This window comes from Trichechus manatus, unplaced genomic scaffold, assembly GCF_000243295.1.
Source record: "Trichechus manatus latirostris isolate Lorelei unplaced genomic scaffold, TriManLat1.0 scaffold00141, whole genome shotgun sequence".
Lineage (NCBI taxonomy): Eukaryota > Metazoa > Chordata > Mammalia > Sirenia > Trichechidae > Trichechus > Trichechus manatus.
The window spans coordinates 1,901,387-1,914,892 of NW_004444077.1; the positions used below are offsets into that span (position 1 = coordinate 1,901,387).

Below are 13,506 nucleotides of genomic sequence, written 5' to 3' on the forward strand. Positions count from 1 at the left end.
TAGTCCCCCAAAATTGCATAAAATTTAGACAGTCAATAAAACCCTTGTCCTGGGTTAGAGAGAGGATGAATTTCCTTTTTATTAGAAAAATTGTTACCAGTATACTGAATTATAAGGGACTCCAGTGTGACTGGATGTTCCTTGAAAAAACAAGTAGGTTGATTTGTAAATTACCTACACATAAGCCTTGGATATTTATTTTAGTGCATTGCTCACATTTTCTGGAGACATTATGGACATTTTTTTGTGTAACTCCTGAAAACAAACATATGTTGCTGGAAATGTAAAGAAAAATCTGTGTTTATAATTAGTTTTGGCAGAGGAAGACAAGAGTTCCAGAATTGCTAAAGTCCAAATTCAGCAACCTGCAAATTCAGGGTTAACAGGTTTTGGGGATATAGAAATATCATGGTCATACTGCATGTGAAAGGGATATTTGGGGAGAAATTATTTCAGAAAAATGGTGAAGTGATTTTTGAACAGAAAATCAAGCAAATAATGCAATAATGCCTTAGAAAGATGTATGTTTGAATCTTCTTTATCTTAATTTCTAAAACTGTTGGAAAGGATCTGCCCATGTGCAGGGATGAATATGCTTCAAAAGGATGTCTTAATTTTGTGGTGTTCAATTTACAGTTTCCTACAGCATTTGAATTCAGTGAATATTTTCTCATTACCATTTTGGACCACCTATACAGCTGTTTATTTGGAACATTCCTATGTAATAGTGAACAGCAGAGAGGAAAAGAGGTAAAAGATGGACCATGCCCCCCCATCCCCATTATTGTGAATCATGTTATGAACGTTTGTGTACAGGTGTTTGTGTGGACGTTTTCAATTTACTTGGGTATAATACATAGCAGTGGAAATGCTGGGTCATATGGTAACTCTGCACTTACAACTTTTTAAGGAACTGCAGATTGTTTTCCAATATCCTCTGATTTTAATTATGTAGGGCTATCACTCAAGTGTCCAAGGTCTTTCCCTCTAAAGAGGTTTTAATGACCACAAAATAACTCTATACATTTCATGTATAATATTAGGTTTCTAAAGTATAAATAGCTTATGTGGTAGAGAATCTTTACTTATTTTTTCTTCTTATAGAATCTTCTCAAAAGGACTGTGTCACTGTGGTCTTACATAAATAGCCAGCTTGAAGACTTCACTAATCCTCTCTATGGGAGCTATTCCAATCATGTCCTTTATCCAGTAGCCAGTATGCGCCACCTAGAGCTCTGGGTGGGATATTACATAAGGTGGAATCCACGGATGAAACCACAGGTATTTCTTCCTTTGATTATATACAGTGGGAGTTTTGATCCATGCACCTTTATTAGGTTTCCCCTTTAAAACACCTGGAAAATTTATATATGCGTTTCAGAACTTTCCCCTCTACTCATTAATAGTTAAAATTGTATAGTAGAAAAATTATTACTCTGAGGGTAATTGATATACTTGGTTCTTATCCTGAGTTTGCTTGTATAACCTTGGACAAATCACTTTAATTTGTCCTTTCTCCCCCTCCTCTGGATTCTTATAGGGGTCTTGTTTTAATATTTTTGGGGAAATTGCTTTAGGAAAGCTAAAAGCCTAACAGAATTCTGGTCCATTTTGAAATATGCTATGGAATATTTACTACTTAGACTGTTTAAAAGACATATATATAAATGATAGGGAATCTTTGGGTATTGGCTTTTAAATTGTCTTGTTGCTCAATTATTGTGTTTGGAAAAGTACCAGTTCCAGGAGCATCTGCACAGCGGTTATTCTTTGGAACTAGCCAGGGCCATTGGGAAAGCCAGTGAAATATCTGTGGCCTCAGTAGAACCTGTAAGTCACTGAATTTAATTTCCACTGAGTGTGAGATTGGTCCCCATGGCTGAAAAAACCACATTGCAACATTTGCAGCATTTAGGGAAAGAACTATATACCAGACTTATTTGATTTTGGGTTTATTTAGGATTGCCTAGTTTAATGCTTTAATGGTGTTTTGCTCTCGTAGGAGCCCATTCACAACAGATATAAAGAACTTCTTGCTAAACGAGCAGAGCTTCAGAAAAAAGTAGAGGAACTACAGAGAGAGATTTCGAACCGATCAACCTCATCCTCAGAGAGAGCCAGTTCTCCTGCACAGTGTGTCACTCCTGTCCAAACTGTTGTATGAATGGACTGTCTGATTGGGGTTACCATCACCCCAAACTCTTCACTACCACGGCAGCTTTATGAATAGAAAGTCTTTTGATTTTGGAACCCATCTGTGAGAGAAGTTCAGTCACTTTATTTATTTTAAATTTCTCTAGAATGAGTTTAGAATTGTTTAGCAGTGCAGGTGGCTCAGGTGAAATAACACTATATAATTACATTATTATGACACTAATAAGGCACCCAAAGAATATCAAAAATGTTTAAATCCTGGATCTGCAGTGGAACATTTTCTGATTTTAAGAGGAAGGTGCTGTCTTAAGAGATTTTGGCATCTGGTAAAACCACTTCCGAAACATACCTCTTGATGGGACAGAGCTCATTGCACAGAGGGAGGGAGTAGCATCGCAGTGTCCAGACCAACCCAACACGCCATCATATATATTTGGACCTTGAAGTCATGATGGATCCAAATCATCTGATACCCCCTCCTCCATCATGGGTTTTTCTTTTATGTAGTAACTGATTTCTTTGATCACCTTTCAACACCCATATTTTTCATATAGTGAAAGCAGTCTTGAGGATATTATGTAGTAGTAGTTGACAATTACTGATGTCATTTATATACTTAAGATATATTAGATAGCTATTCCAAAATGATGCCTTATAGAAGTGCTTGGGGTGAGTGGGGGAGAGAAAGTGGTAGCTGTTCAGTTCAAAGAATTCCACATCCTTGAGATTAGCTTCCATTTGCTCAGTTACCAGAAACATCATGAAAGGTTTTAAAAACTCATTATCTACCCCATTGCATTTTACTTACAATTTTGAACACAAGAGGATTGGTAAATTTTGAGACAATATTTAAAAATTTTATTAGGATTGATTATAAATAGCTTATGGTAAAATAGAGTACTGTGCTCAAATTTTACATAAAATATTTTACTACTTTTTTTCTTTGCAAACTCTATAATTCCACGAATGATTAAGTCTACCAAAGAACACAGTGCATGTAAAGATGTATTACAGTCTCAATGCCAGTAAAGGAAATCTTGCTTCACTGCTCACCTGCTACAGTTAAGAGTTTAGCACTATGTAAACATTGACTCCCTGATGTCTGTTTTACTCTATAAGAGCCATATGTAAAGTACTGTAACAAAGGAGCTTCTTGTCCCATGGGTCTTTAATTAAAAGAAAATTGCAACTGACTTTTAAACTTTGTCCTAGTTTTTTGCGTTAAGTTTGTTTTGCAGAAATGTTTTATTTAGAAGTTTTTTGAAGAGGAAAGGGATGTCTCTAGCACCCCATCCCAAACTGAAACAGTTTGAATCTTTTTTCTCTAATACTCAAACAGTACTAAAAAATATAGTATTTTTTTCATCTGTTAATTCACAGCAGTCTGAACCTTAACCCTGCTTTTGGTCTTGCAGTGAGGGAAAGTAATTTGTATCCGTACATTCACTATTAGCAAAATCAGTAACAAAATGATTTAGTTATTGTGTGAAATTTAAGAAAATTTATAACAGGGCACTTAATTGGCCAATCTATCAGTATTAAAGCTAAGTTTTCTACTCCAGTTATTTCACAAATCCATTCTCTCCTTTCCATTCCACCACTGTCCTCATTTAAGCCCTTATCATCTTGGTCTGATACCACAAAGAGAACATAGATGACTGAAGAGATCAAGATATTGAGGATAAAAATCAACTTCTTATAATTCAATCTAAGTGCAAATCTGTCACTTCTCTGTTTAAAACTTTCCAGTGGCTCCCCTTTCACCTTCTGCAGAAGTCTCCTATATGGAGTGCACGCACTTGAGTATTTAAGACAATCCATTGGTATGTATGTGTGCGGTAGGATATTAGTACTTTGTTACATACTTATCTACACAAATAAAACTTTTAATATTTGGACTGACAGTTGTATTTTATTATGTAACCAGTTAACCAATTTGCTGTTGAGTCAACTCTGACTCATAGCAACCCCATGTGTGTCAGCGAAGAACTGTGTTCCATAGAATTTTCATTGGCTTATTTTTGGAAGCAGATGGCCAGGCCTTTCTTCCAGGGTATATCTGAACCCCCAACCTTTCGGTTAGCAGCTGAGTGTGTTAACCATTTGTACCATCCAGGGACTTATATATATATATATAATATATATATACACACACACACGTATATAAAAGACTCATTGCCGTCGAGTTGATTCCGACTCATAGCGACCCTGTAGGACAGAGTAAAACTGCCCCATAGGGTTTCTAAGGAGCGCCTGGTGGATTTGAACTGCCTGTCTTTTGGTTAGCAGCCATTGCTCTTAACCACTATTCTGCCAGGGTTTCTATATATTTATGTGTATGTACACACACACACACACACACACACACACACACACACACAGTATTACGTATGTATATATTTTAACTGGTGCAGTGAATTAATATGGCCCTTCTAGCCAGTCTTTGGGTAGGACACACATTGGGTGGAACTATGCAAATAAGGTGTATGGAACCTGTGATAGTTATGTATCAACTGGGCCATGATTTTCAGTGGTTTGGCAGTTATGTAATGATGTAATCTGGCAGTTATGTAATGAAGTAGTCATCCTTCATTTTGTAATCTGATGTAATTATCCTCCATTTTCTGATGTAAATCCTAGCTAGTATGCCTGTGGTTATGGTCCCATTTGGGAGGGAATCGTCAGTTACATCAATGAGGCAGGATAAGGGTGGGATGTGTCCTGAACACCTTGCCTGACTAGAGGGTGTGACTCAAGTCACCACCCTTACTCAAGTCAGGCCCTTACTTGAGTCACACCTTTTATTTTAGACGAGCTAAAAGGAGAGAGAAGTGAGCAGAGAGGTGGAGAGAAGGACCTCACTACCATCAAAAAGAAGAGACAGGAAGTGAAGCGTGTCCTTTGGACCCAGGATCCCTGCACTGAGTCTCCTAGACCCAGGAGACAGACAGCTATAACACCGGAGACAGCGAGAGACAGCAAGAAGCAGCGGCAGAGAAATGTTGGCAGCAGAACCACGAGGCATTGCAGTGGGCTTCCCAACCCACAGAGCGAGAGCTGGGAGTCTTTAGGCTGAGGCTTACTGGTGGACTGGGGTGCCTCTGGGCACTCACTGGCAAGCTAAAGAGATTTGTTAACACTTGCAGGGCAGAGGCTGGGCTGAGGGGCCAAGGGCTGGAGAGAGAGCCTTGCCTTTGGACATGGCTGAGAAGAGGCTGTCCTGATCAAAGAACTTCTCAAGTTGTTTCTGATACTGAATTCTAACCTGCTACTTCCCTTGTAAACCCCATAATCTCGAGTATTGTCTGAGTTGTGTGTGGTCATTGCAACAAATTATCAAACCTAGCAGAGAAGTCCAGTGTCCTGGGAGGGACGGCTAGTATCAGAATTGCTAAAAAGGCTAAAGAGAGGAGGTATGTCTGACCTCTGCCTCATAGGAATCAGACTTGGGCTGGTGATGGCGATAATGATTCTCAACTTCGTCCTGAAGTTAGACAAGGTGGTCTGATGCTGTCGCCACACCATTTTTACAGTAACACATAAAACATCTACGGATGTTGGTTGTATAGATAACACTGGTTCCTTTATGATCACGGACAAAAAGTTTAGATCACGCATGATCAAATCCAAGCTCCTTAGCCCCCTGTAACCTGGTCTCTGCTTACCAGGTTTGCTCATCTGCATACCTCAACTTTTTTCCCAGGGTAAACTGCAGATTCCCACCTCTGTTCCAGTTTATTTTGTCCTACCTACCCAGAACTCTGTTCTCACTTGTGGCTAACTCCTTTTCTCTAGAATTTAGGCATCATCTCCTTTTCCAGGAAGTTATCCCTGATTCATCACTCCCCTCTCTGCTGTGCCCGCGTCCTTCTATGCTTTCCTAGCACAGTACACATGCTATTACCACCGCATTCACCACACTGTATTCAACAATTCAGATGCCTACCACCAGCCTGTAAACATACCTTTCTTCTAAGTTTGGCATCCACATTGCATCTTTCACATAGAAGATACAGGTGATCCTCATTATTTGCAGATTCCATATTTGCAAATTGGCTATTCGCTAAAAATACTCCTGGTGCTTCCACGGTCATTCGCAGACATGTGCAGAGTGGTGAAAAATTCCCAGCCTAAGTCAAACAAGCTGTTTCCATGTTTTCTAATTCAGTATTCACAGGGCCTTTATAGAACATAACTACTGCAAATAACAAGAACCAAATGTAATTGTGTTTGAAATGCATTGTAACAGAACTTTGCTACAACATAAATGGGTGTATGAAAACATACTTATTCCTCTGCTATAAACTCAGAACAGGAAACTGAAGTGGTATTTTCTTGTTTTCAGTTCTTGCCTGAGGTTATCAAAAGTTGAAATGGGTAGTTAGGTTTGAACCTTAGCTGAGGGATGGGTAGGTTTTATCACTATTAAATCACTCTTCTCCTAATTAGGACTTGCAGCCATTACAATTCAAGTGATTGTTACACAATTTAATGACCTGAAATTCAAACAGAGATAACAAACAGAAGTTTAATAGCTGAAACAGTGGTTGAGACATAAATATTTAAGTCACCAGAGCACAGATTCTCATCTTCCTTGGGTCTACAGACTCTGTTGTGAATTCAATGAAGCTATAGTCTGGCTCATCAGAAAACTGGACATGCAAGCAACAGCTGACATACAATTTTATGAGATTTACAAATACCCCAAATTCTATTTAAAAACACTAGATTAGGAACTTCAACTGTAGAAAATTCAGTAAGAGGCCTGACAAGCCTAGTGCCCAGGCAGCCACAACAAGTCAGCTGGCTGTCTAGATATAATCCTAGAACTCCATGTTCTTCAATCAATTCCAGGGAAGGCATAACAAGGAATTCTTTTAATAACGTGGTTAATGTGTTCATTAGACTCTTACGGTATCTCGTTACATGCCATGAGACAATTCAACCTTGTTGGCCTTAGTTTCTGTGTAAGCACAAGGATGGGAAATAAATTATGTACTAAATACCAATATACTCTTATTGTATCTGAATACCAAAATACTCTTATTGTATCTGATAATGTTAATAACGCCCTATTTCAAAATGCATTTTTTTGAGATTACAACAAATAACGCCTTTATTAACAGGCCGTTAAGGAAAGTTTCAGGGTTTCCTTAAAAGAGGCTGCTTTATTGGCAAATTCAGTGGCAAATTTATAGAGTTAACATGTCTTAATCTATTCAAAATTATGATTTACATTATTAATATGACAATGCATGTGTACAGTAAATCCTGCACTCATACTGTACACTAATAAAAACAAATATCCAAGGGGTTCCGAAGTTTCAGGATTAAAAACCATAATGCCTTGATTGAATACCATGATTGCAGTTACTTAAAAACAGCAAATGTATATACTTTACAACGCCCTCTTCTCTTATTCTCACTCTATTCTAAAATGTCATTAAACTTTAAAAAATATTTGTATAGTTTTTACAGGTAGCTGACTTAAAATGACTGGGTTTTTTTTTTTCTCCTTTTGGTTTTCTCACAGTGGATTTAAAAATAAAAGCAATATAAATGTATTTAATACTGATTAATGTTTGTAATGCCAAAAACCAAACCAAACCAAAATAATAGGGAGGATACGGGCTCAGAAGGAAATGAAATGAGTTATTTTTACTTAGCCTCTGAGAAGACACCAATGGAGGAGTTGAAAGGAATCCCCTTAAATGTGTATAAATATTTAAATATAGAAAACCTACATCAACAGTCAAAGTACATTTAATGCTTTCATTGGAAAGGGGGAATGGGTACTTCACATGCCAGGGAAGATTTAAAAGTGAGACTTCTCAAGCAAACACTGCCTATGGGATAGCCTCATATTTTGATAATTCAAACCTAATTTTATTAGATATATAAAGAATTATTTTTTAAAAAAATCACACCCACAAGTAAAAAACTGGTAATCTGTTTACAAAGTGCAATATATCAGTACAGCAAATCCATCCTAACGAAAAGAGTATATGTGGCTTCTTGACCTTTAAAAAACCCCTGGTTTCCATTTAAATGATTTAACATTCAGCCGTGCTGTATAACACAAGAAGCCTGTGTGATGAAGCTTGTGTTCCTTAACACGTGCTATCAATTAATTCCAACAAAAGGGAGTATGAGACCTGGAAAGTAAATTGTCACATCTGATTGATGAAGTACAGATTATCTGAATAAAATTTCTGACCTGGTACCAGTCAGTAATCCCACGACAAACTATTGCTTTGTAATGAACTCTGTATGGTTTGCATGTCCTTCAATAACTGAAGATTTTTCCTGCTTTTTTCTCCAGGTCTCAGTTTGGCAAAGTCCTTCTTATTTGTGGTCCCCGTGGTTCCAGAAGAACGGCTGCTGCTGTTTCCTTCTTCATCAAGAGACTTTTTGGTGGCTCTTAATTCCTTCCTCTGCTTCTCGATCTTCTGTTTCTCCAACTGTACCAAACAGCCCCGGCAGTAAAAAGGAAAGGAGACTAATGAAAACGGTCTGTTCTGATAACCAATACTTTTAACGCTCATAAAAACCAAATAATGCATTTCAGGATATTTTTTAAAAGGCTTAAAAAATCTACTATCTAACATTCATTTAAACAAAAAATACATTTTTTTTTGAGCACCATACTATGTACAAGATGCTGTGGAGGATTACAAAAATAATCCAGCCTTCCAAGTGGTTAAAATATGTAACGATACACAAACAAGTAAACGAATCCATCCTGGTGCTGTATTAGAAGTTAAGACAGTGTTGCCAAAGCGTAGGATAGGCTGAATGAGAAGCAGGGGTGGTTGGGGAACATCTCATGGAAGAAGCAAAAAATCTGGGGAACTGAAGGATGGGAAGATTTTAACAGATGGAGGAGAGGAGAAAGGCATTCTAGAAACTAGTCTGAGCAGGCAAAGAAGCATGTTCCAGATTCATGAAAGATACACTGGTAATGTAAAACTACTACGAAAAGGGTTTTTAATTTTATTCTTATTCCACTATTTTAAATAGGGAGCTTTAGTTTTACTTTAGCTAACTGTTGTTGGCATGTTGGTGTTCCATTTTTTGTTAGTTGCCAGAGTAGAACTGCTACAAAGGGTTTTCAAGGCTATGTCCTTTCAGAAGCAGATCCCCAGGCCTGTCTTCTGTGGTGCTTCTGGGTGAGTTTGAACTGCCAGCCGTCTGACTAGTAGTCAAGCACTTAACTGTTTCTGCCACCCAGGTGTTCCACTAGAGAGAATAAAATTAGGTTGGCACTGGTAAGCTAATATATCCTTGGGCAAATTACTTAATTTCACTGAGGAAATACCTACCCCGGAGTCCCTGCGTGGTGCAAACGACACACTCAGCTGCTAACCAACAGGTTGGAGGTCTGAGTCTACCCAGAGGTGCCTTGGAAGAAAGGCTTGGTGATCTACTTCTGAAAAATCAGCCACTGAAAACCTACGGAGCATAGTTCTACTCTAACACACATGGGGTCGCCATGAGTCAGTGTTGAATCGATGGCAACTGGTTATGTTTACCTCCCAAGAAACTGCCCCAATTTCCTTATTTATAAAATGAGAACAATAAACTCACCTCATAAGCCTTCCCTGAAAACTAAATGAGCACAAAGCACACAGCATTGTGCCTTTCATGTGGCAACCAATCAATAAATGGCAGCTAAACCTCTTTATGCTTCCAGACTTCTCCACATTAACCAGCAGTACCACCATCCTTCAAGATAAATCCTTTCTCTCCATCCATATCATATCTAGCAGCAAGTAGCTCTAATATTTCACCTTAAAAAACATACCTCAGATCTGTCCACCTCTCCCCAGCTCCAGTCATCTCCTAGTCCAAGTGACTACACCACCTTTGATACAGATTAGCTGGTCTCCCAGCCTAAATCTCTCCCATCCACTTCCCTGTCCCAAGCAGTCTCTTAAATACACAAATCATTATGTTACTCCCTGGATAATGTCCTAGTGTACTTAGTAAACAGTTGTTTTATTGATTTAATGTGATTAGTAACATAAATATAACTGAAGATTTTTTCACATACTTGTATGTGACTTACTGGGCATTTCTAAGTGCTTTTTAAAACACTTGGGTAAATTCAGAACCATTTAAATTCATGAAAGTTAAAATTTATTCATATGATAAAGAACTTGAAGTAACCCCTATAGCTTCCTATCTATGACACAAAGTATCATCCACTTAATCATCCACTTAATATGTTTCAGAGAAAAGAAAAGTTTTTTTTTTTTTAATCTTTAGAAATTTGAGTGAAAGAAAACTGAGTTACCTGGGCTTGGTATTTTCGAACTTTAGTTATTTGATTGGCTTTTGCTTCCATCTTTCCAACTAATGTCTCCAGTTCGCACTCTAAGTCTTCTTTCAGTTCAATGGTTGGTGACTCCTGGATAAGTTTCACTAGCTGCTGGTGATCACTACATACAAAGCAGAAGTGGGACTTAGTTAAGTTTCTTCAGTTTCATGGTTAGGTCCACTATACCTCACTCACGATAGGGCTACTGCTTTGTGCATTAAAAAAATGAATATTTTGCAAAACAAAGCTACAAAATTTTAAATTATCAGTCATAGTTTAAAATTTCAAGGCATTGGAGACAAATATGTTCTTATTTTCAAAGACCTAACCATTTATATTCCTATTTTCTCCACAAGATTATTACATACATAGAAAGGAAAGTCTACAAAAGGCTCTTGTTCACACATATCTTAAAAGTTTAGTTAAACTTAATGTATATCAAGCTCCTAGACAAGGAAAGAACACATAAATTTAAGCCTTGGCATTCAAAACATTTAATATTAGAAAAGGGAGAGGTCTCTCCCATAATTAATGGTATTTGTTAAAATCCCAGTAACTTGCTTAGTGCCTTATGCAAGTATTACGCTCAACAAATATTTGTTGAACAAACAAAAAGCAGAATTAAAAAACTCAACCAAGAAATTCAAAACAAGGTTCTAGAACTACATGTAATTAAAAAAAACAAAGTAACACAAGACAACTCACAAGCTCATTTGCCCAAATTCATCCTGTAAAGTCTGTAAGACTTCTGACAACTCTTCATTTATGGTGCTGGAGGAAGACGGTGTTACTGGACGGTTCTTACTTTTACAACATCGTGAAGATGCTTGCTTTGCCAAAGGAACACTGTTGACTACTCGATCATTGCACAAAGCTTTACTGTGTTGCTTCATTAGATGCAAGACATGCTGAACATTGGCTACCACAGCATGGCTAGGACTGGTGGACTAAAGAGAGAAAAATGATAAAAGCAAGAAGTTACTGGAGCCACATCTTCTAAATCTATTTTCTCCCTAACCTGGGTAAAAACAATCCCTCCAAAAGGCTATGACATAAATGTCCTAGTCTACCAAGTCCCAATATCTTGAATCCATCTCTTACTTTCCACCCTAGTGTTATTCACTTGGTTTATGCACCCTTCTCTATTGGCTATAAGAAGAATATCTCACCTGGTTTCCCTGCTCCCAATCTCTTCCATCTTTAAACTATTACAGTACTATCAGCTATACTCTTAAAATATGATTCTGATCGTGTTGTTTTCCTATTTGAAATCCTCTGATATAAACCCACTGACTATAATGTCCAAACTCCTTAGCATGGAAAACAAGGTCCTACACATCACTGAGCTGCAACCTACACTCCCTGAGCTCATGTCCCACTGACTCCTAATCTCTTTTCATTGTTTCGACACACCGTATTTACACTTGCCATTTCTTGTGTGGCAACTTTTACACCATTCTTTAAAACCCAGTTCAAATATTTTTAAAGGCTTCATTAAAACCTCCAAGCAATTAATTGTTCCATTCTCAGTTTACCTATACCACTTTCTACATATCTATATCATAGCATTTATGATATACTGTATTTGCATAACTGTACCTCCAGACAGTCCGGGCCATTATTGTATTTATTTATGTACCCTGGAGTAGTTGGAAGCACTAAGCACATGCATGTCACATAAGCAACATAAAAAGGAAAAACCTGGTAGGCCTTCTCAAAAATTTTTGTTTTGAGCGCTAAATAGCAATTTCAACGTGCTAGACCAGTTTTACCGATGGCTGGCCTGACTTGGCTCTACTAAACATCATCTAGACAGCTTGTTTAAAATGCAGATTCCTAGGCAGCACTCCAGACTAAATCAGTGTGGGGTTAGCGTTTAGAAGTGTGTAGTTTTAGGTCCACCAGTTGATTCTTATCAGTCATGTTTGGAAACCACTGTGCTGTACTAGACAGATGCTCTTCTTATCCTACTTTCTCTTGTTAAGTAGCAAATTGAACCCAGAAACATATAAAAAGAATTATATACCATATCCAAGTGGAATTTATTCTAGGAATGCAAGGCTGGTTCAATATTCAAAAATCAAAGTAATCTAGCACACCAACATAGTAAAGAAGAAAATTTACATGACTGTATCATTTGATAAAAAGCATTTCACAAAATCCAGCACCCATTCAGGATATAAACTTTCAGTCAAACTAGAAACAGAATTCAAGTCAATAAAGAAGATCTAAGAAAAACCTACAGCTACATACTTAATGATGAAAGAATGAATGTATTCCCCTTAAAATTGGAAAAAAGGCAAGGATCTCTGCTCTTATCACTCTTATTTAACACAGTATTGGAAATCCTAGCTGGTGTAATACGGCAAGAAAGGAAATAAAAGGCAAACAAAATAGAAAGGAAGAAATAAAACTGTCCTTATTTGCAGATGACATGATTCTGTACACAGAAAAGCCCAAGTAATCTAGCAGAAAAAAAAAATTCCTAAGACTAGTATAGTGAATTCACCAAGGCTACAAAATACTAGATCAATATACAAAAATCAAATGTATTTTATATACTAACAATAATCATGTACTGTATTTTTACGCAAATAACACACACCTTCTGTTCGCTTGCCGGCTTTGCCTTCCCCGCACGAGGTAGTTTCTTTAAGTGCGCTACGCTAATTTTTTTTTTTTACAGCAATGTGTGGAAGAAGATTGGCATGGTGCCACTTGTAGGGGTGCCTCATGGGTGAGGGTGCAGCTGGCAAACAAATGCAGAGGCATGCATTTGCATAAAAATACAGTACACACCAAAATTACAAACTCTACCATTTATAACCACCCAAAAATAAAAAACGTGGGTATATATCTAATAAAACAGGCACAGGACTTGTATGCTGAAAACCACAAAACACTTAATAAAAAACATCAAAGATCTAAATAAATAAGAGACATATCATGTTCACGGGCAACTCAACAAAGATGTCAATTTTCCCCAAACTGATTTATAGGTTTAATGCAATTCCTATCAAAATTCCAGCAAC

The 13,506-nt window shown here is 37.5% G+C and overlaps 2 protein-coding genes across 16 annotated transcripts in view; one reads left to right on the top strand and one right to left on the bottom strand.

Moving 5' to 3' along the window:
• The window catches only part of MTMR2 (myotubularin related protein 2), an 86,146-nt gene extending 81,948 nt beyond the window's left edge, over nt 1-4,198 (top strand). For 8 of the 10 annotated variants that reach the window (XM_023739818.1, XM_023739816.1, XM_023739819.1 and 5 more), the window contains 3 exons: nt 637-750; nt 1,105-1,281; nt 2,003-3,347. In XM_023739818.1, the coding sequence (XP_023595586.1) occupies nt 637-750; nt 1,105-1,281; nt 2,003-2,164 (453 nt within the window). In that variant the 3' untranslated portion in view covers nt 2,165-3,347. Of the gene's footprint in view, nt 1-636; nt 751-1,104; nt 1,282-2,002 lie in introns of all 10 variants that reach the window. The other 2 variants (XM_004385543.1, XM_023739822.1) reach the window with 2 other exon arrangements.
• An 813-nt stretch (nt 4,199-5,011) lies between these two features.
• Nucleotides 5,012-13,506, bottom strand: part of CEP57 (centrosomal protein 57) — a 46,743-nt gene continuing 38,248 nt past the window's right edge. For 3 of the 6 annotated variants that reach the window (XM_023739829.1, XM_023739828.1, XM_023739826.1), the window contains 3 exons: nt 11,180-11,421; nt 10,451-10,595; nt 5,012-8,615 (listed from right to left, as the gene is read on the bottom strand). In XM_023739829.1, the coding sequence (XP_023595597.1) occupies nt 8,382-8,615; nt 10,451-10,595; nt 11,180-11,421 (621 nt within the window). In that variant the 3' untranslated portion in view covers nt 5,012-8,381. The remainder of the gene's footprint in view (nt 8,616-10,450; nt 10,596-11,179; nt 11,422-13,506) is intronic. The other 3 variants (XR_002825498.1, XM_023739827.1, XM_004385544.2) reach the window with 3 other exon arrangements.